Source organism: Pongo abelii, chromosome 11, assembly GCF_028885655.2.
Source record: "Pongo abelii isolate AG06213 chromosome 11, NHGRI_mPonAbe1-v2.0_pri, whole genome shotgun sequence".
NCBI classification, from domain to species: domain Eukaryota; kingdom Metazoa; phylum Chordata; class Mammalia; order Primates; family Hominidae; genus Pongo; species Pongo abelii.
The window spans coordinates 23,095,226-23,118,784 of record NC_071996.2 but is presented as its reverse complement, the minus strand read 5'-3'; the positions used below and the strand labels follow the sequence as shown (position 1 = coordinate 23,118,784).

The 23,559-nt window shown below is 37.8% G+C and overlaps 1 protein-coding gene across 3 annotated transcripts in view; it reads left to right on the top strand.

Annotated features, from left to right (window-relative positions):
* Positions 1–22,291, top strand: part of CNTNAP5 (contactin associated protein family member 5) — a 985,650-nt gene extending 963,359 nt beyond the window's left edge. For 2 of the 3 annotated variants that reach the window (XM_054549188.2, XM_054549186.2), the window contains 4 exons: positions 3,938–4,156; positions 12,482–12,553; positions 15,118–15,281; positions 18,214–22,280. In XM_054549188.2, coding sequence (XP_054405163.2) covers positions 3,938–4,156; positions 12,482–12,553; positions 15,118–15,281; positions 18,214–18,267 — 509 coding nt within the window. In that variant the 3' untranslated portion in view covers positions 18,268–22,280. Of the gene's footprint in view, positions 1–3,937; positions 4,157–12,481; positions 12,554–15,117 lie in introns of all 3 variants that reach the window. The other variant, XM_054549187.2, reaches the window with a different exon arrangement.
* Positions 22,292–23,559: the final 1,268 nt, after the last annotated feature.

Sequence of the window (23,559 nt, the reverse complement as noted above, 5' to 3'; positions counted from 1 at the left end):
TGTGCATCATGGTGACTGCAGTTAATAACAATATATTATATATTTGAAAATTGCTGAGAGTAGATTTTAAGTTTTTTCACAACACACAAAATTGGTATATAAGGTGATCCCCCATGTCACGTTAAACAGCTTGACTTAGCCATTCTCCAGTGTATGCATATATCAAAACATCATGTTGTGCAATATAAATATATACAAAAACCAAACAAATACATAAAACACCAAAGATGCATTAATGGTTATTGAGCTATAAATTTCATTTATATTATTGTATTTATTTCTGACAAAATTCATGTGGTAGGTACCATTATCCCTATTTTATAGCAGATAAAACTGAGGAAATGTGGAAACAGATATCATATGGGCAAGTTCATGATTCATCAACTTAGGTCGACCTAATTTCCAACCTGTAACTATCAGCAGCTCATGCTGTTTTTACATCACCCTTGGAGGACATGGGGCTAAAATCAAAAGAGAATCAAGAACCATATTTTGATGATATTTAAAATGTATTGAGTGAGAGAAACTAAGTCAATTTCAAATAAGACATTTGGATATGCTGTTGTTTTTTCTTTCCAAGATACCTTTGGTTTCTTAAGGCAATGACAAGACTTTTGAACATTGTAATTCTTTTTTTGGATAAGATTTTTATGTTAGTAGAAAATCTTGATAAAATTAAAACAGGGAACACTGGTATTTTTCAGTGGTGTCGCCTTTGCTTGTATTCCCATTTTGTCAGCTTTTGAGGAGCCATATTCACTATTGTTTGTCTTCAACATCCATTCTCTAATACAGCACATAAAACAGTCCCCTCATCTAACTCCATATGAATCTAATGTAATTTTAACCAAAAAACAGAAAAATGAATTAGGATATACATTTGTCTTTAATATAATACAGAGTTCAGTGAATTCTGTGAGGCATTTAACCAAAATAACTTGTGCTTTCCTCAGTTTTTGCAACCCATTTTTTTAGATAATTTATGTAAAATTATTTTACTCTATACAGGAGGTATTTTGGAGGGTTTTTTTTTTCTTTTTGGAGGCTGCATTGCTTAGATACAGTTTGGCATTTAAAATCGTAAAGACTTGGGTTTAAATCTCAACCCTGCTACGTGATCTTCAGTACATCTTTGAACTTCTTCGAGTCCCAGTTACTTCATTTGTAAATTTTGAAGGTTGAGAACACATATCCGGAAGAACTTTTGAGGGGAATAGAAATAATTATTCGACAACAATTATTGCAGTTGTATGTAGCTACTCAGTGAGTGGTGAATGTTGAGTATTTTGCAGCTTTAAAATTATTGTTTTCATCAAATTATTATAGCATACTACATATCAGTTAACGCTATTATAAGAAACTAAAATCATTTAGAACCTTTCTAACTTTTGTCTTATTTTTGTTTTTTTCCTCTCCATCTGTGTAAGAACCTGAGAAATCATGATCTCGAGCATCATGCGGAGAATATTTTCTTCTATCAGGGATTCTTGTTCTTTGCATTTCTTTTCAGAAACACCTCAAGGTTTCTGTCCTTATAATACATCTGGAAGAATCACACTTCCCTAGAGATAGGGCTTTATTTAAAACATCTCTTCATTCAAAGTGAGAATGTCATTTGCTGGCAAGGTGAGAATGTCATTATGTCATTTGCTGGCATTCCCCCCGACTTATCTATGTGCCTATTCTTACATCTGGAGTGTGTCATGACAGTCACTATAGTGATGTCCTCCAAGGACCTGGACACTATGTAGGCTTCTTTCCCACTGAGTCCTGGGAATGAGAGCTGCAACGTTGACTTAGATCCTTCAGGCAGAACTACAATGACTTGTCACTTTCCATGTTCTGAAATCCTACAATGCAAAAACCTCATGATAGTTTATGCTCCTCTTCCCTTGTCTTCTGCCTCTTCCTCTAAATATTTCTGATCTTTAACTCTACCACCAATCTGTAGCTAATGCATATTCTGAATTGTATCTGGGTACACTGAGTTCTGCTGCCACCAGCAAAAAGGATCTAGTCCATTAAAGTTTTTTTGTGAGATGCTTTATGTGGGACACAGTCTTTTAATGCTCATCATAACAAACAAACATATGTGATCCTTTCATGAATAAGTAGCAAATATATACCAATGCTGTATGAGATTTATTTGAATATTTGGAAGCCAGAAGTTTTCTCATACATCTCAGAGTTATTTTATATTTGAAGAAGTGGCACTTCACATTATTATTAGATTTTCATTATCATTTTTGGGAAAGTTCTCATAAAATCTCAGATCTGAAGTTGTAGACAGAATTATAGAGCACAAAGATGTCTGCGTCCTAATCCTCAGAACCCAAGAATACATTAGGCCATGTGTCAAAGAGGAAGTAAAGTTGCAAAAATAATTAATGTTGCTCATCAGCTGTATTTGAAATAGGAAGATAATCCTGTATTATCAGGATGAATCCAGTGTAATCAAAAGGGTCCTTAAAAGTGAAAGAAGGAGATAGAAGAGAATTATAGGTTGAAGTACGTATGAAAGAAAGGCACAGAGAAATGTAACATTGTTTGCCTTGAAATAGAGAAGGAGTCTGCAGAAGCCATGGGATGTGGGTGGCTTCTAGAAGCTAGAAAAGGCAAGGAAATGTAATATTCCCCAAGAGCGTCAAGAATTAATGCAGCCTTGCTGATACTTGATTTTTAGCCCAATGGATCAATGGCAGGCTTCAAACGCACAGAACTGCAAGATAGCACACGTGTTTTAAGCTGTTTAAAGTCATTTAAGTTTGTGGCAATTTGTCACAGCAGCCACATAACAATACAGGATTTCATTTTTTATTTAAAAAGACAGAGATGATAAGTTGGCTAAGTTTACATGGGTGTTGATGGAGGAGAGTAAAGTTAGAGCAAAACTTAGAAAAGGCATTATTAAAGGAGGTTAATTTCTCATTTTTTTCCATATCCTTATCATATCTCTTAATGTTGCCAACATAATGCATGCTTACAGATCGATGGAAGCTCTTTGACCATTTATGAATCAAAATAAAATTATAATCTATGCTGGTAGATGAGAGAGTCCCTACCGCCTTTCAGAAAACAAACACATTATCTTAATAAATAACCATTGGAACCATTTCGGTATGTGAAGACTATTACACCTTAGCAAAATAATGGCTCATTATGCATTGCAGTTTTATATAATTGCATCATAGCAGTTTGTTCAATTGACTCTTTTAAGAAAAAGAAATGGAATGCTGAGTAATCTTACCACAAATCTTGAAGAAAATGAGACATTTGATCTTGCTGTGAATCCCAAATTACTGCATGTTCATCTTTTATAAAGTCTCAAAGATACTTTAGGAGGTTGAATGCTGTCATAAAAAACCCATGCACACCAATCAGTTCCACGGACAGGTGGAAATCTTGAATAGAAGGTCAGTCTACACAGGTGGCTTAAAATAATTTACACAATAAATCTTTGGAAGGACAACATTGACTTCTAATCTCTCTACCTCTTTATTTTTTTTCTCTTGCTACATTTTTTAGTGAAGTGTTGTAATGAACATCATAGGGTGCTTGCACTAATCACCAGTATCCAAAGATAAATGATGATGGGGATAATGATACAAATTTTATAAAACACCTAAAGTACAGAACAGATTTATTGTCTTTGTTACAGTTCATAAAATACATGAATGAAAATTTAGAAGTTTGGGAAATTTTTATCTCAAAGCAGAGATGGCCCTGACAATTTTCTGTGAAATGTAGTTGATATATTGATGCTTGCATTGGGAGTGGAGGTGGGGAAAGGAGATAAAGAGAGATAGGGGAGGGTTTTCTTTACTCAAAGAATAACAAGGTAATTTCTGTAATTTTAGATACTACTCAAAGAGGACCCAGCATATAATTTGGAAGAAACAAAAAAGTAAAGGACTTCTGATTATCTTTTACATTGCAGAGAATCTTGGTTTGGATTCTGAAGTTGCTAAAGCAAATGCCATGGGTTTTGCTGGATGCATGTCTTCCGTCCAGTACAACCACATAGCACCACTGAAGGCTGCCCTGCGCCATGCCACCATCGCGCCTGTGACTGTGCATGGGACCTTGATGGAATCCAGCTGTGGCTTCATGGTGGACTCAGATGTGAATGCAGTGACCACGGTGCATTCTTCATCAGGTACACTCAAGAGCATGCACAAGGGAGCTTCTGTCACTAGCACTACTTTTGGTGTCTTCAAGAAGCTTCCAGATTAAAGGGTTGGCTAATGTGACTCAGTTTTTACCTTGTAGAATAACAGGTGGTTAAAAATTATGACTGATATTTCATGGGTGATTTTACATATATTTGATGTAGTTTTATTTTTAATATGATGAGTAATTAAAACTAAATGCATAGTTGTGTACTTTGCTTATTATGCACGTACATAATGCATTGTGTACATGTGTGTGTGTTTGTATACATAGTCACTACTGTTGAAATGGATACTGCTTTGAGAATTGAGGTATTTAAAGAACAGGGAGGCAGCAAGCTGGTTCCTGAACTAACATGATAATTCATGTGATTAAAATAAACTTTTTTTAGCTTTATTAAGAGATAATTGACAAATACAAATTATGTATTTTCAAAGTGTAAAATGTAATAGTCTGATAAACATGTGCATTGTGTAATTACTATCACAATTAAATTAATCAACACATCACTGCACAGTTACCCTTTGTGTGTGTGTGTGTGTATGTGTACGCACATCTGATGAGGACACTTAAGATATACTATTTTAGCAAATGTCAAGTAAACAATGCAGTATGAATAACTGTAATCATCATGCTGTACATTAGTTCACCAAAATTTGGGCTGGGTGTGGTGGCTCATGCCTGTAATTGCAGCATTTTGGGAGGCCAATGCGGGAGGATCACCTGAGGTCAGGAATTTGAGACCAGTCTGGCCAACATGGCGAAACCCCATTTCTACTAAAAATACAAAAATTAGCTGGTCGTGGTGGCGGGCACCTGTAATTCCAGCTACTTGGGAGGCTGAGGAATGAGAATCGCTTGAACTCGGGAGGCAGAGGTTGCAGTGAGCCAAGATCGTGCAACTGCACTCCAGCCTGGGGTATAGAGTGAGACTCTTGTTTCAAAAAAAAAAACAAAAAAAATCACCAAAATTTATCATCTTCTGACTGAAAGCTTGTACTCTTTAACCAACAACTCTCCATTTCCTGTACACACCAGCCCCTGCCAACCACCGTTCTCTCTGTTTCTATGAGTTTGACTTTTTTAGATTCCATATATATCATATAGTATTTGTCTTTCTGTGTCTTGTTTATTTCAAATTGGCATAATGTCCTCTGGGTTATTCCATATTGTCACAAATGGCACTGTCTTTTTTAATGCTGAAAATTTCCAATTGTGTGTGTATATGCCACAATATCTTTAACCATTTAAGCATTAACAGACAGTTTGTTTCCATATCTTGGCGATTGTGAATAACACTGCAGTAAACACAAGTGCAGAAAGCTGCAAGCATCACACTCCCTGATTTCAAACTATATTGCAAAGCTGTAGTAATCAAAAAAGCATAATACTGGCATAAAACAGACACATAGACCAATAGAATGGAATAGAGAAGCCAGAAATAAACCCAGGCTTATTTAATAAACTAATCTTTGGCAAAATTTCCAAAAATGCATAATGTGGAAAATGTTGCTTATTCAATAAATTGTGCTGGGGAAATTGAATAGCCACATGAAAAGAATAGAATTGGACCTTTATCTTACACCATATAAAAATTAACTTGAAATGGATTAAAACCTTAAATATAAGACATGAGACTGTAAACTCCAGGAAGGGAACATAAGGAAAAATCTCCTTAATATTGGTCTTGAAAATATATATATATTTTTACATGACACCAAAAATATGGTCAACAAGAGTGAAAATTAAAAAAATGGGACTGCATAAAACTAAAAACCTCTGTACAGCAAAGGACACAATCCACAAAATGAAAAGGCAACCTACAGAATTGGAAAAAGAAATGTTTTTAAACCATATGACTGATGAAGGGTTAGTATCCAAAGCATAAAAAGAATTAATATAACTCAATAGCAAAAAAAAAAAAAAGAAAGAAAAAAGAAAACCACTTCAAAAAACCACTTCAAAAAATAGGCAAAGGATGTGAATAGGCTTTATTTTTTTTTCACAAAAGACATACAAACATCCAATAGGTACACGAAAAGGTGCTTAACATCACTGATCATCAGGGAAATGCAAATCAAAACCACAATGAGATGTCACCTCACAGCTGATAATATGATGGCTAGTATCAAAAAGACAAGAACAACAAATGTTGCAGAGGAAATGCAGAAAATGGAACCCTTGTACACTCCTGGTGGGAAGGCAAATTGGTACAGCCATTATGGAAAAGAGTAGAGAGGTTTGTCAAAATATTAAAACTCGAATCCTATTTCTGAATATATAACGAAAATAAATTAAATCAGACTTTCTTAAAAGTAGAAAAAATCCACAGCACCATCATCCATACATTCTCTGCTTCACTACTATATTTAAGTGCCTTTTCTATCTTTTCTTAGTCACTGTCATTTTGAGTGCCTGAAAATGTATCTGGGATTTTGTCTTAATCAGGTATGATAAGGTGACAGGCATGAGATGACTGCCTTTGAAAGAAAAGTTTATTTCTTACAGTTCTCAAGCAAAAGAGATACATTCTAGCACTCAGAGCCACATGGAGAAGTGCTAGGGTTGGTCAGGAGGGAGAAAGAGAAAGGGTAAAGTGTGGTGGGGTGGCTGTGTTGCAGCTTCCATGGGAAGAAATGGGGTGAACCAGGTAGGCAAGCTTGAGCCAGTTAGAATTGGATAGTTTGAATAATGTGGGCAGGATCTGCGCTACAGGGGTGGTCTCTAGTTATCTAATACTTGGCCTTGAGTGATTTAAGGCAAGAGAAATACTGGGTTGTGAGTGTGAGTTAGATAAATGAATTAGTGGGGGAGATGGGCTCTGGACTGATTGGTTTGTGTATAAAATGCATGCTTGCAGGCATGTTGTTTGCTATCTCCAGGAATTAGCTAGCCCTGAGAGGGGCAGTGTCTCCCTGGCCAGCAAGATCCTCAAGATGTCAAAGCATCATAAATACTGATTAAAAAAATGACTAATACACTGGGATAAAACCAAGACATCAACATGTATCAACAGGTCAATATAATATAGATAGAAACAGTAATAGTGTCTTCATTCTGATTATGCTTTAAAGTGGTTTGTATATGGGTGAGGGGGTATTGTCAGATTTTTCTAGGATGCTTTTTCTAAATCCATGGGATATATATTTTGTTCAGATTTTGCTGCTAATATTGGTATAAAATATGGGTTTTGCAAGTAGTGGTGATGAAGAGGCTAGGTCTGAGATGTTTGATAAAGCTCCCAGGTTACCATGGTATTGTTTTACCCTCCCCTTGCCTCCCAGCACACACTAAGAACACTAGTGGTAGGTGTTGAAGGGTTCTGGGCCATGGTAATTTTCTATTACAGGCACAATTCCCCCAGCAGTGGTCTGTGATAGGTCATGATGTTTTAGTAGGAAGATAAAAGCTGGGACATCTTATTGCATTAAACAAGTCAAGGGGATTTTAATACCTTGGGAAATATATTGAGAAACACGCACTCTCTTTTATATGGCAGGACTCTTAGCCAAGACTTTTAGCCTGAGATCTGTAGTGCCCAGTCCAATATTTTGTAAAAATTGAGAAATAAATTTTTTAACAAATTTGGTAACCTGAGTAGGATATTTAAATACTTCTATCTACTCTTCCAGCAATGTATTGCCCACTCCTTTACTGTTTTATGTTTCACCATTTGATTCTTCATATTTGAAGAATAAAAATCATATTTGATTTTGAGTTGTCTTTCAGGGGATTCTTGTGATTCTCCTGTTGCCTTATTCATCACACGTCTTTTAAGCAGCTACTCAGTGTTAACTTCCATAGTTACTGGAGATAATAGAAAATAAGAAACATTTAAAGTCCCTAATTTTAGAAATCTGTAAAGATGATGGAAGGCAATGGTTCAGGGAATTAGGATGCGGCATTGGATGCCCGGCACTATATCATAATACAGTGTGAGCAATGCTAAAGGAAAGATATGAACAGAGCTTTTGGGTTGTATGGAACCTAGAAAAAGCAGCAAATGTATTTTAGATGAACTAATGATAAATTTATAAATAATCTTGTTATGGCAATTGCTTAGGGAGAAGGGTTTGCAATGTTCAGAAGACAGAAGACCATTACAAAAGGAAATATGTAAGTTAAAGTTCAAATTTCTTGTAGAGTGTAGCATATTTAGTAATCAGTGAAAACCCCTCGCAGGTAAATCATGAGGTGCAAGCATGCAAGTCCAACATTTTTCAATAATGAGGTGTTCTTATGGAATGTTAGCTCTCTCTCTATCTCTATATATACATAGATATTTCATAGAGATAGATATAGATAGTTGCTCTATGTCTGTCTATATTATTATAATATATAATAAATTCTATTCTATAAGAATAGATATATAGATATAGAATATATATAATATATACATAATATATAATATAGAGATATAGAGTATATAAAATATATAGATCTTGATCTGTATCTATATCTATATTTATGGTTCAAGATCTTTATATATGATATAAATAGATACATTTAAGCTGAGTCATTCTTTTTTTGAGATGGGAGTTAAAACTAAAAGATAGCTCTAAAATTGTTAAAGACAATTTAGACACACTGTGAAGAGAGAAGTACTATTGAAATAGATGAATAACTACCCCAAGGGTTACTTTGTAGAAGGTGTCCATTTAACATGGATATAGGCATGGTATTTTTAATTTTTGTAGTCATGTTACTGAAGCTGTCATCATACTAGATCTGATGTATTTTATTTGTAGCTTTAATAAATATTAGAGAGTTAGAATTAACAAGCTGGGTTAATGTATATTAATGTATCATTAGCAAAATTTGCTAGAAATGGGGAAATCTGTTGTAAAATCAATGTTAAGTAATAACCAAGGTTATTACTTTGGTTAATAATGTTAAAAGCAGTACCTAGACTCAATAAGGGAGAAACCATTGTAAGTCAGAGTAAGAGAAAAAAGCCATGAGGCTGGTTGCAGTGGCTCATGCCTATAATCCCAGCACTTTGGGAGGCCAAGGAGGGCAGATCACAAGGTGAGGAGTTTGAGACCAGCCTGACCAACATGGTGAAACCCCGTCTCTACTAAAAATACAAAAATCAGCTGGGCATGGTGGTGCACACCTGTAATCCCAGCTACTCAGGAGGCTGAGGCAGGAGAGTAGCTTGAACCTGGGAGGCAGAGGTTGCAGTGAGCTGAGATCACACCACTGCACTCCAACCTAAATGACAAAGCGAGACTCAGTCTCAATAAAAAGAAAAGAAAAGAAAAAAAAAACAGAAAAAGGCCATGATCTAATAAACCATAATGGATGATTCAGATTTGAATACAGTCATGTACCATGTAAAGATAATGGTCTGCATAGACAGTGGTCCTATAAGACTATAATGGAGCTGAATAATTTCTGTGACCTAATGAAGTTGTAGCAATCATAAGGTCCTAGTACAACGCCTTATCCACATGTTTGTGGTGACTCTGGTATAAACTTACTCCTCAATAAAAGCCTCAGGCATTTTCTTCAGGAAATAACTTAGAAGAAGGCGTTGTTATGGTAGCATATGGTACCTCTTGCATATTGTTGGCCTTGAAAACCTTTCAGTGGGACAATATGAAGAGGTGGAAGACAGTGATATTAATGTCATGAATCTGTGTAAGCCTGATCTACTGTGTATGTTTGTGTCTTAGTTTTCAGGAAAAAAGTTTAAAAAGTAAAAAATAATAGTAAATAAATTTAAAAATAGAAAAAATCTTATAGCAAAAGGATATAAAGAAAGAAAATATTTTTGTATAGTTGTATGATATTTGTGTTTTAAGTGTTATGACAAAGAAGTAAAAAAGTTAAAAAAAAGTTTACAAAGTAAAAAAGTTATAGTAAGCTAAGGCAAATTTATTATTAAAGAAAGAAAAAAAAGTCAATAAATGTAGTGTAGCCTAAGAGTAAAGTGTTTATAAAGCCTGTAGTAGTGTAGAGTAATGTCCTGGACATTCACCACTTACTCACTGACTTGCCCAGAGCAACTTCCAGTCCTGCAGGCTCCATTCATGATAAGTGTCCTGTGCAGGTGTAGCATTTATTTAAATTTCATATTTTTACTCTGCCCTTTCTATGGTTAGATATGCTTAGGTACACATATACTCACAAATGTGTTATAGTTGCTTATAGTATTCAGTACAGCAACATGCTATACAGGCATGTAGACTGGGGGCAATAGTCTATACTACATGTACAGCCTAGGTGTGTCATAGGCTGTACCACCTAGGATTGTGTGAGTGCACTCTATGATTTCCACACAACGACAAAATTGCCTAACGACACATTTCTCAGAATATATTCTCACCATTAAGCTACACATGACTGTATTTATAAAGAAGCAGGAGGCATTTTAAGTAGGTGGAGTAGCACAGGGATATACAAGAATAACAAGCACAGTGGACAGTGTGATACAGGAGATCTAATAACTAAATATTTTGAATTTCCTCTCTTCCTGTCTCCCTCCCTCCCTTTCTTTCTTCTTTCTTTCCTCCTTGTCTTCTACCTGTCTTTTACCATACCTCTTCCCCTCTCTCTCTCCCCCTTTTATTGCCTCCTCTGATTTCTCATTTTCCACCTTCTCTTTGTCTGCCTGCTCTCTCTCCATCTCTAACAGCCACTATCATCATCATCCCCCATTGTTATCAATTGGTGACATATATATATATATATGCCTATGTTCTTCTCCATGTATGTATGCATGTATGTAGGTCATCCAGGTGTACAGAGATGATTAATAATATCAATTTCCAACTCCAAGTTTTTTCCACCAGACCCGCCTTATCAATGTCACCAGTTCTGAATACCTGCTCCATGGCCAGCACCTTCTTTAATTACAATATCCTTCCCATTTGACCCCATCAGCCTCTCTCTCATGTTGATTTGTTTCTGCTCCAATTTCGAGAGTCCTAGGAAAAGGCCACCCCTGTATACCACAAATGCGTAAACTGCCACACTCCGTTCACTTGAAGACACAATACATACTTACCAAACATCTTTCATGTGTGTCTCTACATGGCCGTGTGGCAAGTGCTGTGGTATGAAGAAGTGCGTGTCTTGGTTTTTTCATTAGGAAGCTTGATGTCCCACTCGTGAGACTAGGATGTGCATGTTTATACACATGTAAAGATGTATGTAATTAACAGTAAGCAAAATTATAAGAAGAAACAAGATTTAGTGAGCACTTACATTGCATCAGGCACTGTTGTAAAAACGTATATATTAATTTGTATAATTCTTACAAAACCTTTTAAGGCAAAGACTATCATTTTTACCATTTGACAGAGAAGAAAGTTTAAATGACACATGACAGGACTAATGATGTCACATGGGGGCTTGAGTTCTGTCGCTGCCTGCACATCACCAATCTTGGTATTTTTCCAGCAGCAGAGAGGAGTAATAGAAAGACTCTGAGTGCAGTAGTTGGATAGCTTTGGTGTGAATTTTGCCTCTTCCATGAATGATCTGTAGGACTTTGGACGTGTTATTTGATTGTTTCAATCTAGTTTCCTTAGTTGTCAAAGGGGAACAATAATACTCATGTTGTAGTCATTTTCCAATGATCAAATGATACAACAATAATAATAATAGTGGCTACTAATAAGTGTGTAGTAGCCTCGAGGTCCTGAAAATTTAGCATGCATTATATACACACATATAGGTATTACTACTCTCCTTTAATACATGTGCAAATTTATATTTAAAAAGAGGTCTTCCTCAATGTCACCAGACCAACAAACAACAGAGCAAAGATGCAGATTAAGGCCTGTGTACCCTTAAACTTGATGCTTTTTCTTATATCATATATGGTACTGTATACACAGTACAATTCCTCTCTCATCAGTGAGGCCTGCTCCTGAAGGTGTTAATTCTCCAGCACTTTTGTTCTTTACTGTCCATAAACTCAGGATCCTCTTGCATCTGAAGAAAACTCTCAAGCAGAGCAGGGCGTCATGCACAGGAATAGGAACTGTCCAGTGAGGCAACAGGGACATTAGGAGCAGGGTGAGGGCATGTGGGCAGGATACCACCATCCTCTGTTTCAGCCCCTTATCTTACAACTTGCATATAAACAAACAGGGCCATTGAACTATGGGGTGTGAGCAGTGCACTTCAAATGCTTTTTGCTTGTGCATGTTTTTTGAGTTCCTTGCAACATGTCAACTCACAACTATTTGAGGGCACCTGATGTAATGCACAGGTGTTTCATTCCAGGTGGGCCACACTGTAGGCTTCTTGTCAGTGCTTTGAGTAAGAAGTAAAGTCCCATGTCTTTTACTCCTTTCAGATCCTTTTGGGAAGACAGATGAGCGGGAACCACTCACAAATGCTGTTCGAAGTGATTCGGCAGTCATCGGCGGTAAACAATTCATTGTTGTTGAATGCAAAAAAACATAAACGATCCTGTATTTTGGAGAAAGTTATCTGAAGTCTTCCTTAATTATAGCCATCCTTAATTATGGCACTCAGAGCCCCCTACATTATCTGCAAGACTGTGAGCTTTTCATGAGTAGTCATGTGTGCTGAATGATCAAAGGCACCCTCTACCGACACCAGCAGCTCTGCGGATTCATCTTGCCACTGATTCATGAGGCAGCTGAGCACTGAGTCAACAGCTGGAGCATTTACTTACAGACAGCAGCTCACATTCTGCTCATTTCATACAGTTTTCACTGTTTCTAAAATGCAAACAAAGCAAACCAATAAAACTAAATAGGGGGAAGAAGCCATGCTGGGGCAGACAATGGGTGAAGCTGCAGTCCTGTTGCGTATTCCCCACCAAGTGATTTGGGTTAGGTCTAATGAGCAGGGTGAAGCCCACAGAACTGTAGTTGCAAATCTCACTGCACATATGGTTACAGATGCAGACCTTGTCTGCTCTGCTGTGAGCTCAGCTCTCCTGCTTTTCCATTTTCTCATTGCCTGTTGGCCTCCCCACTTTTTTATTCTGCTTCAGCTTGGCTTCCTCCTGCTGTGGCTTGATTTTTCCATCTGGGTCTACCAACACAGAATGATTCCCAAGCTTTGCTTCATGTGAGATGCCTGTGAAAGACCAAACTCATTTCTATCTGAGAAACATAACCTTAGCAGGTGCCACTATCCCTGCCTTCTGGAAGCCTAGATGAACTGATCCTTGGCAGATGGAGTTTCCCTTTTAAAAACCTGCAGTATCTTTCCATTTAGCTTATATTTAATGAGCCTTGCTATGGGTCAGGCTCTGTGCTAAGTAGAGGAATATGGGGATGAATGAGCCAGCGAGGAGATGGGTAAACAGACAACAAGAAAACCAGTGAAGGCTGTTCTGAGGGAGGAGGTAAAAATGGCTATGGGAGCACAGAGGGGCACTCCTGATAACATGAAGAAAGGAAAACCACGCCTTTCCTTAAGGAAGTTCTTAAAACCTCTGACCTGAATTACTGCTTCAGAGAAGCTGGTCCACCCTAATTTTTGTTTGGCATCGAGAAATGTGGGAAAGAATTTTGTGCCTATTTCTCTTTCAATAATTTCCCATTTGACAAGAGGGAAAAAAAAAGACCTCTGTGACTGCTGACTCCTCTCCAGCTATTTACATGCTCTGTGAGTCTCTTTAAAGACAGGAAAGTCATCTGACCCCCTAGGAAAATTCCTGGAGGCTTGCACAGCTGCCGACTCTGACTATCCCATGCATTGAAGGAGTAGGAACTAGTTTCCTATTTCATCTCTTAATGCTGCAACCCACTCATGGGAGTCACTCACTACCACCCAGTTTATTCATAGACTTGCTAACTTAGGTGATTTTACCCTTATTTGTTCTAACACAGTTGTAGAAAATGCAACAAAATGACTTGGGAATATATATTTATAAAAATAAATCTTAATCATGGCCCCAGTTCTACAAATAATTGGTGGAAGACATGCAATCCGTGTATGAAACTTACAAATGTCCATGCTTCTGTAAATCATAATGCATTGTGTCCAAAAATAGCTTTCTAAAATAGACGCTTTTCCTCAATATCTCCTCTCCTTAGAAAAATGAAACAGCAAAATATAGAACTTATTACAAGTAAATTCTTTGCTTATATTACATATTTTTAAATATTTTCATGCTGAAATACTACATTCATGCAGAGACACATCTGCCACTTCCACATTTTCACTATTCCTTTGCTGATATTGCCTTTCATGTTCTAAGAGCCTTCCTGGCAAAGGTAGGGGTGAGATCTTAGGGTAAGCAAGAATCGCTTGCAACATAATCCAGTTAAATCACACACAGCCAGAGTAAGGGGGAATCTGATGGGCCTGGGCAGAAGTTTGCCATCTCAGTTGACTCTGAGTTTCTCAAGAACAGAGGCGTCTTGTCACTGAATGAGCCTTAGTTTAACAGAGTTCAGAGTAGTGTAAAAATCTTCTAAATTTATAGTGATCATTTCATTATTAATGAAAATGTTTTAGCAAAACAAACATATAACATAAAACAAATTTACATCAGGAGAGCATGTGTTAAGATGTGAGATATTTAAGTACCATTTTCTAGGATGCTAAAGTAACTCTGAAATACTTAGTTGTGAGGTGACAAAAAATGGGATAATTACAAATTATTCTGACACATTATTTATAGCAGACTTGAAAAATTTACAAAGAAACCCCTTGCTAGTCCAATTCCATATGTATAAGATGGTATTCTCAGTTCTTTAAACAAAAACCTTCTATGATTGAAACTGTCTCTCTCCCCCAGTTAGTCTGAAAGAAGGAGGTTTTATAGTAATTGAAGACAGGGCCTTTCAGCAGGTCTTTGTTTCTGGGCAGGTGGCAGAGTTGTGTTTGTGTGATTTGTTTTGTTTTGCTTTCTCTCCTAAGCATTCTCCTCATCTGGCGGGAATCCACTCTCCTGAGCAGATGACTCATGATGATTTCCTTCTCTCTTTCCTTCCCCTTTCTCTCCAGGGGTGATAGCAGTGGTGATATTCATCATCTTCTGTATCATCGGCATCATGATCCGGTTCCTCTACCAGCACAAGCAGTCACATCGTACAAGCCAGATGAAGGAGAAGGAATATCCAGAAAATTTGGACAATTCCTTCAGAAATGATATTGACTTGCAAAACACAGTGAGCGAGTGCAAACGGGAATATTTCATCTGAGAAACTGCAGGGTTCCTACTACTCTTTTTTCTTGCTGTTCAATTATCTCCTCCCCCTTTTCTCTCCTGTCTTTTGATTTGGTCATTCTCTTTATTTTCTGCTTGCCATGTCTTTTCTGGAACATACTTGCATCCACCATAGCATCAATTCCCTTGATCCAGCCCAAGAGACCAGGCAGCCATGGCCACTGCCTTCCTCTCTGATGAACCTATCGGGTGAAAATGACCACTCAAGAGACTGATTTCACCATTCAAGACAAGGAAGAGACACATGTGTGCACTCCTGCATGTTCAGTTCTGTACTTCCAGTTTCTAAAACGCATTGTTCAGTTTTGCAACCACTTGGCAGTTCAGGCTTGCTTTGAACCTGAGCTCTTAGGCACATGATAGTCATTCCTGACATCCTCCCCATCTCAAGTCTATTCTTACCAGGGAACCCAGGGCAGGGAGAGAAGAACCTAGAGGCCTAGTTTGCTTTGGTGGCATTGTAAATGCAGTAAGAGAGATTTGGTTTGTGGTGGTTTACTTTCTTTACCATAAGCAATCCCTTGCCTTAACTCATCACCCTTTTTCACTATGACCCTTAGACCCTGAGTATTTTCAAATATATGATTGCTGATAGTAGTGAGCAAAACTACTTTGTTCCTTTCTTACCACTCTCTCCTGGGGCCAACACATTGGGACAGCACACGATAGCATAAAGCTAGGCGATGCATGGAAATAGCAGCTTGAAATTAGGAGGTAACAAGAAAGCTTCCAGGAAGTAGATGTTCCATATCTTCAAAATGCCTCCTCCAATTTTGTAAGAATGCCAGCTAGGCATTCCTGATTATCATACTGAGATATATATATATGCACACACACACACATATGTGTATATTTGTGTATATATATATGTGAGTATATATATACACACACGTGTATATACATATATATACACACACACGTGTATATACATATATATACACACACACACGCACGCACACATATATGTTGCTACGGCATAAAGAAATTGAAATAAAAGTTTAAAATAGTACCTGGTTCAATGAAAGCGCCTAAACCATCTTAACTCAGCTTTAAAACAAAAATTAAATCAGGAAAAAATGAAAAAAAAAACTGCATGAAAGAAGAAAAATACCAAACAGAATTCTTCCCTTCCATTCACTCACTAAAGACCTGGTGAAGACAGTTAATTCAAATTTGCAAGTTTCACATTTTTTAACATCAAGCTATTCTCCAAGAGGTTTAGGATGCATTAACATAAGTGACATGGTCACCTCTGGCTAACCAGCATTTCCTGATTTCAGAGGAGCCCTTAGGTTGTGTAGCGTATCACATTTTCAAATCTGCTATACCCTGTATACATAAAGACCCTTCCAAACATCTTTTTATAAGCTTAAACTCCCAAAAGAGGTGGTGACAAATTTCAGGGTCTTTGCCCCTTTTGGTAACAAAGCATTGAAAACACTCTTGAAGGTCACTCCTTCAAGAAGGCACCTTGAGCTCATCCATGGGGTGGCGGTAAAGATCTTAATGATTTTTCGGTGGCAATATGCATCATTCTTTGTCCTGGGCCATCTTGGAGAAAAAGGTAAGGAGAAAACAATGTAAATGCTCCAAGATGCTGGAAATGCTCATGTAATGAATCTTAGGTGTGGAAAATACTTGCTGATTCTCTTTATGAGGCAGATTCAATTTGGAAAACAATGACCACAGCTCTATTTGCCATCCTTGACATTTAGCAGACATTCCAACTTGTGCTTAGGGTACACTGTCTCTCGCCTCTCACAATGAGGAACTTAGTTGCTTCATTCCATTTCAAACACAGCTTTTCTTTCAGTTTCAGAGCTTATGAGTTAAGGATTTAGTTTGCAATCATATTTCTCTGTTTTAAGATGTTGTTTTAAATGCATATTCCCTCCTTGAAATTTTCTGTGGATTTGAGCTTAATCGCTTTATCATCTACATATCTTTTGGCTAGTACGTTTATTTTAAAGTGATTTTAACCATGATACAATTTCTCTCCTTTTAGTTTTAACAAGATGAATGATTCTTTAGTAAGATGAAGGATCTTTAAACACTGTTTTCCCCTGCCCTTTCCTCCCTTTCTTCAATTTTCACTTTTGAATTTTCTATTTCCATAAAAAGGCTATATAAATCAGCCTTTTGCTTGGCTATATATTCCTTTGTCCCCTGAAATAAAAGTCACCATGAAGTGTAGTGGGTTTAGCCCGAAGCAGCTCCAATAATGAAATAGAAAGGCAAAGGAAGGTATGAGTAATAAAGCTGGAACTCTTCATTATTCAATCTTCGAACAGTGAGGACTATATTTTGCTGACACAGTGCTAATAGAAGAAACGGAGACTAGCAAAGGCTAACTCAGAGTATTTGATTTTCTCATCTAAGTATATATGCTTGTAGATTGTCCTGTAGGATGAAGAATCTGTGAAGCTCTATCCTGACCACAATGGCACTACAAAATCAACTGGCATCTTCCTCACATATGTAGACTCCATGCACAGTACATACCACAGACCTAAATGTAGATGCCAGGACAGTGCCATCTGCACGCCACTCCTATAAGTAGTCTCAGGGCTAAAGCATAATTATTTTTACAGGGTTGAATTATTTCGTAACCCCAGAGAACACTAACTTTCACTAGATATGTATGAAATGCAAGTGAGCCGTACCCTCCAAAGTAGAATGTAATTTACAGTTAGAAATCGTGCTGACTCTGACTGTCTTTCCTCAGTGGTACCAAGATCTATATAGTTTTATGTAATTGTTCAATTGTGTGAGTGTTTCAGTCCTTCTGCAATATCATCTCGAAGGAGAGTTTGAAAGCATCTTAATCTCTCTTTAACCACTTTTTTTTTTTTTCTTTTTCCTACCACATTCAGGTTTCCCAGCTACATGCTCTGACCAGCTGGGTCACCATGATCTCTTCCACTTGAACCCTCAGCCTTCAATAACTGCTGTTTACAAAAAGATCTTATGGAATATGGATCACTTTACAGTAAAGCCAAAAGTACTTGTGAAATCTCACATTTTAATGGGGCTGTTTCATTGACATTTTCTTCCACCAAACAAATCTATTTATGTAAGCAACAGTATATTTGCTTACTCTAAAATATATTTATCCTACTGCATCATTTATTGCATGTATAGCCTCAATTGCCATCTTTATGAAAATTTGTCTGGAGAAATAGACATTTGTCAATTCTATAGACATATTTTTATGACTAGCTTTGCCTCTTCTTTTTACCCTCTGCTGTATGCAGAAGATTTTAAGGATCCTAGGGCTGATATTTTAAAACAACTTTTTTCCTGTCCTTAGTAATAACAGAGATGGTATTAACTTGACTTCTACCTTTTGTCAGACCCATCTCCACCAACGGGTAGCAAGAGCAGGATAGAACAAAATAAAGAGATTGTTTTTCTTTCTTCATTCATGAAGTATTTATGGAATGCCAATGAGTGCCGTGCTAGGCACTGGGTGAACATATATAAACTACACCTTGTTTTTGTCCTTGGGGAGCTCAAAGTCTAGCAGGCAAGGCATGTATTGTTGCAACAGGGCCACGCATTAAGTGTCCTAGAATGCAGCACAAGTTCCCGCACAATTATTTTTGTAACACATCTGCCAGAGACTGAAAGAAACAGGTAAATTTCTGGGAAATATCTGTTATTTTTTAAATTACTGCTTCCACCTTCCGTAAGCTGTTTTGTTTCTCCTCTTCAAAGTAGATATCTATCAATGCATATAGATTTCTGTAGAAAGAGGTGGATTGACTTTTAGGAACAGTAAGAATAGATGGTCTCTGTCTCTGCCAGACATTTGGGGAGGCTGAATTCTCTACATTCTTGTTTCGGGTCAGGTTGGGGGATTCCAAAAGTCTTGCCTCCCATGAGTTGGACCTAAGAGTGTCCACTTTGGCCCCTCTCCTTCCCTTTTCTCAGTTCTTCCACAGCCATGTGTTTATGACCTATTGCATGCCGTTGTTCTTCCAGATATTCCTGAAGGTGGTTTGGTTGTAGTCCAGCTCTTCCTAAAACCCTCCTTAGTCCTGATGAGCCATTTTGACTCTACATAAAATTTCTGAACCTAACTGAAGTCTACGCTTTCATCAGTAATTGACTAAAAAATGTTGTCCATTTATGTGAGGTCTCACCTCTGAGCCTGAGTGAATATTTCCTGTCTTGAAGGTCCTACTTGCTCCCTCTGTGCAGGAAGTTAATTGAGTTAGAAGAGTTGCACTGGGAGGGTGCAAGCACAGCCAACTTATCCAGTCCAAGATATCCAGGGAGATGAGGATCAGACCTGTTTAATTTTTTCTTAGGAAAGGAAAGGTCTTGACAGATTGTTCACCAACTGCCCTATCTTCCTTTAAGCTTCCCCATAGCTACTATCCATCAAAACCTCATTGCAGCAGCAGCCTACCAAAAGGCCTTTGGGATACCTGTATGGTTCTGCCACTCATTCTTCCTTAATGAAAAGGCTTGGACATACTTAGTCCTCAATTATCCTACAGGTCATGTATCGACTAAATAAATAAACAGACTTCATTGTTTCTGAAGATGGCAAAGGTGATTAATGGAAGAAGATGCAGGCAAACTCAAAACTTTCAGAAGTCTAGGAGGATAACTGAGTGCTATTTTGTGTCTCTCATGCAGTTTGAACATGTTTTCTTTAAAATACACATACTGTAATTAAATTATTTCTATATACTGTTCTTGAGTCTTTCTTGACCTCTTCTTTTATCCCCTCTTTCATAGTCTTGTTTGTGGAACCATCTACTCTGCAGATTTTTATTGTCTCTAATTCTCAGCTCTGCCTTCACAAATTCCAAATTTGAACCACCTAAAGGGGAAAAAGTGCAACACACACACACACGCACACGTGCACACTTTGTACAAATAGGGCTGTTATTCAACTTTTCTCTTGAACATTCTACATACATATCTGTTTGGTAGGGAGAGAAGCATTCCTCTTTTATGTTGACAATTATTTGAATCCTTCATATAAGGTTTTAATAATTAACTGGTTTGCTATTTTTGAGTGATTATTTTGTCTTCTTTCGCACTAAGGTACTCTGAGGAAGAACAGAAAAGCACATTTTCTAGTGAAATATTGTACTTTGTAAGCTAGATGTCTGTCTTATGTAATGTTTATAGTCTACAAATTGGCTGAGCAGACATGAACAGAGGTTAATGCAAAAGTTTGTTTTGGTTTCAACCACACCTGCTGCGAACTTGACGAGGTGGAAGAGGGGCCGGTGGCAGTAATTGGTGGCCGTCTGAGGTGAGGAAGGCCATTGCTTCCACCATGAATCAGTGGTGGCAGCCTTTCCGCTTTCGTGGCCCCTCACTCAGGAGTCTCTTTAGTGCATTTGGATCATTGTCTTACTCATTAGGGAAAGAGGCAATATCATGGGCTTTGCATGAATAATTCTTTATTCACGTTTGCATGATATTTTTTTACCTTCCAACACTTCTTCAGTCAGATCCTTTTTTTTCAATTTTTAAATTGTTTTTCAGTATTTTCTCAGAGTGCTTTAGAACTATTATTATAATTACCTAACCTGCCCAGGTTAAGCACCCAGATACAACTTTCAGGAAATGAAACTGTCAGAAAACTGCCCTAGGTCTATTATCAATCAGAGCCCCTGTGAGTGGAAGTCCTCAGATTCTGGAATCCATCCAGTGTCTTTCTTTTCCTTCCATTCATCCTGACATGAATAAGCATACCATAACTGTAAGAAGGAGTGTAGTGTCCCAGCCATGACAACGAGTACCGCCAGGGACCTACCATCTAACACCCTCTGGGAACACTATTTTTTCTCAGTCCTTCCAGTTGACATGAGGAAATCCTTTCTAAAATACGACAAAATTAGGAGATTAGTCCCAAGCCAAGACCAAAGGTGAAGATAATTGTGTTAGTGATTAACGCCTGGTCTTATTTTAATGAGTGTCATAGTCTTACATGCTTCAGATGCCAGAAATATCTTCAGAGAACGTGAACAAAGTGCTGGATATGCAACAGGAATAATGCATTCCCCTACAGACTCTTTGAAAGGCTTTCTCTTTCAAGAAAACTTGAAGGGAAAATATTAATGGGCGTCAGCCTGGGCATACTTTCCCGTTAGAGTCAGCCTCTATCCCAAACGTTTTACATGAAATATTCACCTAGTCTATTCTCTTTGAAAGGCAGTATCAACCTGTGTAACCTTGTCCTGCCTTAAATACTGTTGTGAAAAACACCAAACTTTGCTTAAAGCAGCATAGTTATATTGACAAAGAGACTGCATTTAGTGAGGACGAAGACCAAGAATTTTCTCTTTCTGAATCTGGCAGTTGATAGGCCTCCTGATATCCTGTGTTGCCTTGGACTAACATTTTCCTTAGTCACTAGCCTAGGGCAGAAAGGCAGCCATGTATAAATGAATACCCATGGCCATGTTCCAATATAACTTTATTTACAAAAACTAATTTAGTTCATAGGTTATGGTTTGCTGATTCCTAAGATAGAGCATTACAGTGTCTGTTTCAGATGGGAAGTAAGTCTTCCTATGGCATGTTCAGGCCCTCCTTTTCAGGGAATGAGAAAGAGTGGGGAGGGTATTTCAATAAATAATAAATTGCAGAATACCCTCCCCGCAAAAATACACATATGTCAGACTCTTTATTATGGTAAAAGCACAAAACAGGTCATCTTTTTGTGGAAATGCTGGAGTCTACCTTTTCCTTTTTATCTTCTGATTTTTGTTCCTAAAACAAAATCCCAAGTGGTGTTGCCTCACTCCAAGTCAGTTTTGTAGACCATGTAACATGTCTTAATATACTGTATGGGGAAAAAATAAAAGTTAGCCTTAGATTTCTTTGTTTTCTATGGTTATTGTTGTACAGAAGAAAGACGAACTGTAAATAATGTATATTTAATAAAGAGAACATTTTGTATGATTTTGTGTGGAAGACAAATGTGCCTTGCTGTGTTTTCTTGAGTTAATGAAGAGTCAAGCAATTAATCCCTTAGCTCCCATTCTCATTCCTTAGACCATTAACTCGCAGACAACATGACCTGTGGGGTTGCTGGAGAAACTCAAAACTCCCACTGGCTGGGTTTATTGATTTCAGCATGGCTTAAAGTGCTGTCCTGGGCTCACTCATCACTGAGCTGAGTTATCCTGGGCAACACACCTGGCTCAAATGTATACAAGAGCAAGCTCATTAATTCAGTCAATGTCAGCTTCAGTGTTCTGGAGCCACCCTGGTTTCAGCTACCCATGTGAAACTTCAGACTCTCCTCCACCCTCATCAGTGCCCACTCACAGGAACCGTATTTCTTCTGCCTCCTGCCCTACATCTTTTTCTTACAAAGGACCTTAACCCTATGTATTTGAGACTAAACAAAGACTGCTGTGAAACAGAACCCACTTCATGTGGTGTTTATTAAGCCTTCTATGTATGAGGTAGTCAGCACACACACACAGAAATGTAAAACTGACAGTAATTTAAACAGAAGAGAGACACTACCAGATTTACCCTTAAGAAAAACCTAACTTGGTTTATGGTCCCTTGGAGAAGGGATGATAGCAAGATAGGAGAGGAGGTGGAGAGAACACTTAGTGGCCATTTCAAAAGCCTGAGGGAGGGTGGTGCTGGCTTAGACTAGCACTGTAGTAGCAAAGATTCTAGCAGTAGCTGGGTCTGGACAGAAACAACAGGGATGGTGGATCAGAAAGAGAGTGTGTGGGGGAGAAAACAATCAAGAAAGCTTGGATTTGGGGCTTATGCACCTGAGTATATTGGGGCAGAGTTTTTGTTTTATTTTGTTTTGGAAAATGGTGGCTGTAAAATGAGAAGGGTAGACAAGTTTAATTTGGGATTTTGTTAAGTTTGAGGTTTAACTAGGCAGCAAGTATGGATGGAAGGTCAGTGGCTGGGTACATGTCTGCAGTTCAGTAGTGAGGTCTGGTTCGCAGACACTTGAGAGATGTGTATATGTCTACGTATGAATAGGTATATCCACACACACGGCCATGTGTGCATACACACACATGCACACAGGTTGGCTGTTGCATGTGTGTGTTGGCATCATCTAGGGCAGGAGTATAACTAGGACATAGATCTAGAAACAATGGATGTTCTAGAAGGATAAGCTACACAAGGGAACCTGTAAGTGTTCACTGAAGAATGAGGAAAACCAGGTGAGTCAGTTGGAGCACTGACTACAAAGTGCTTCATTA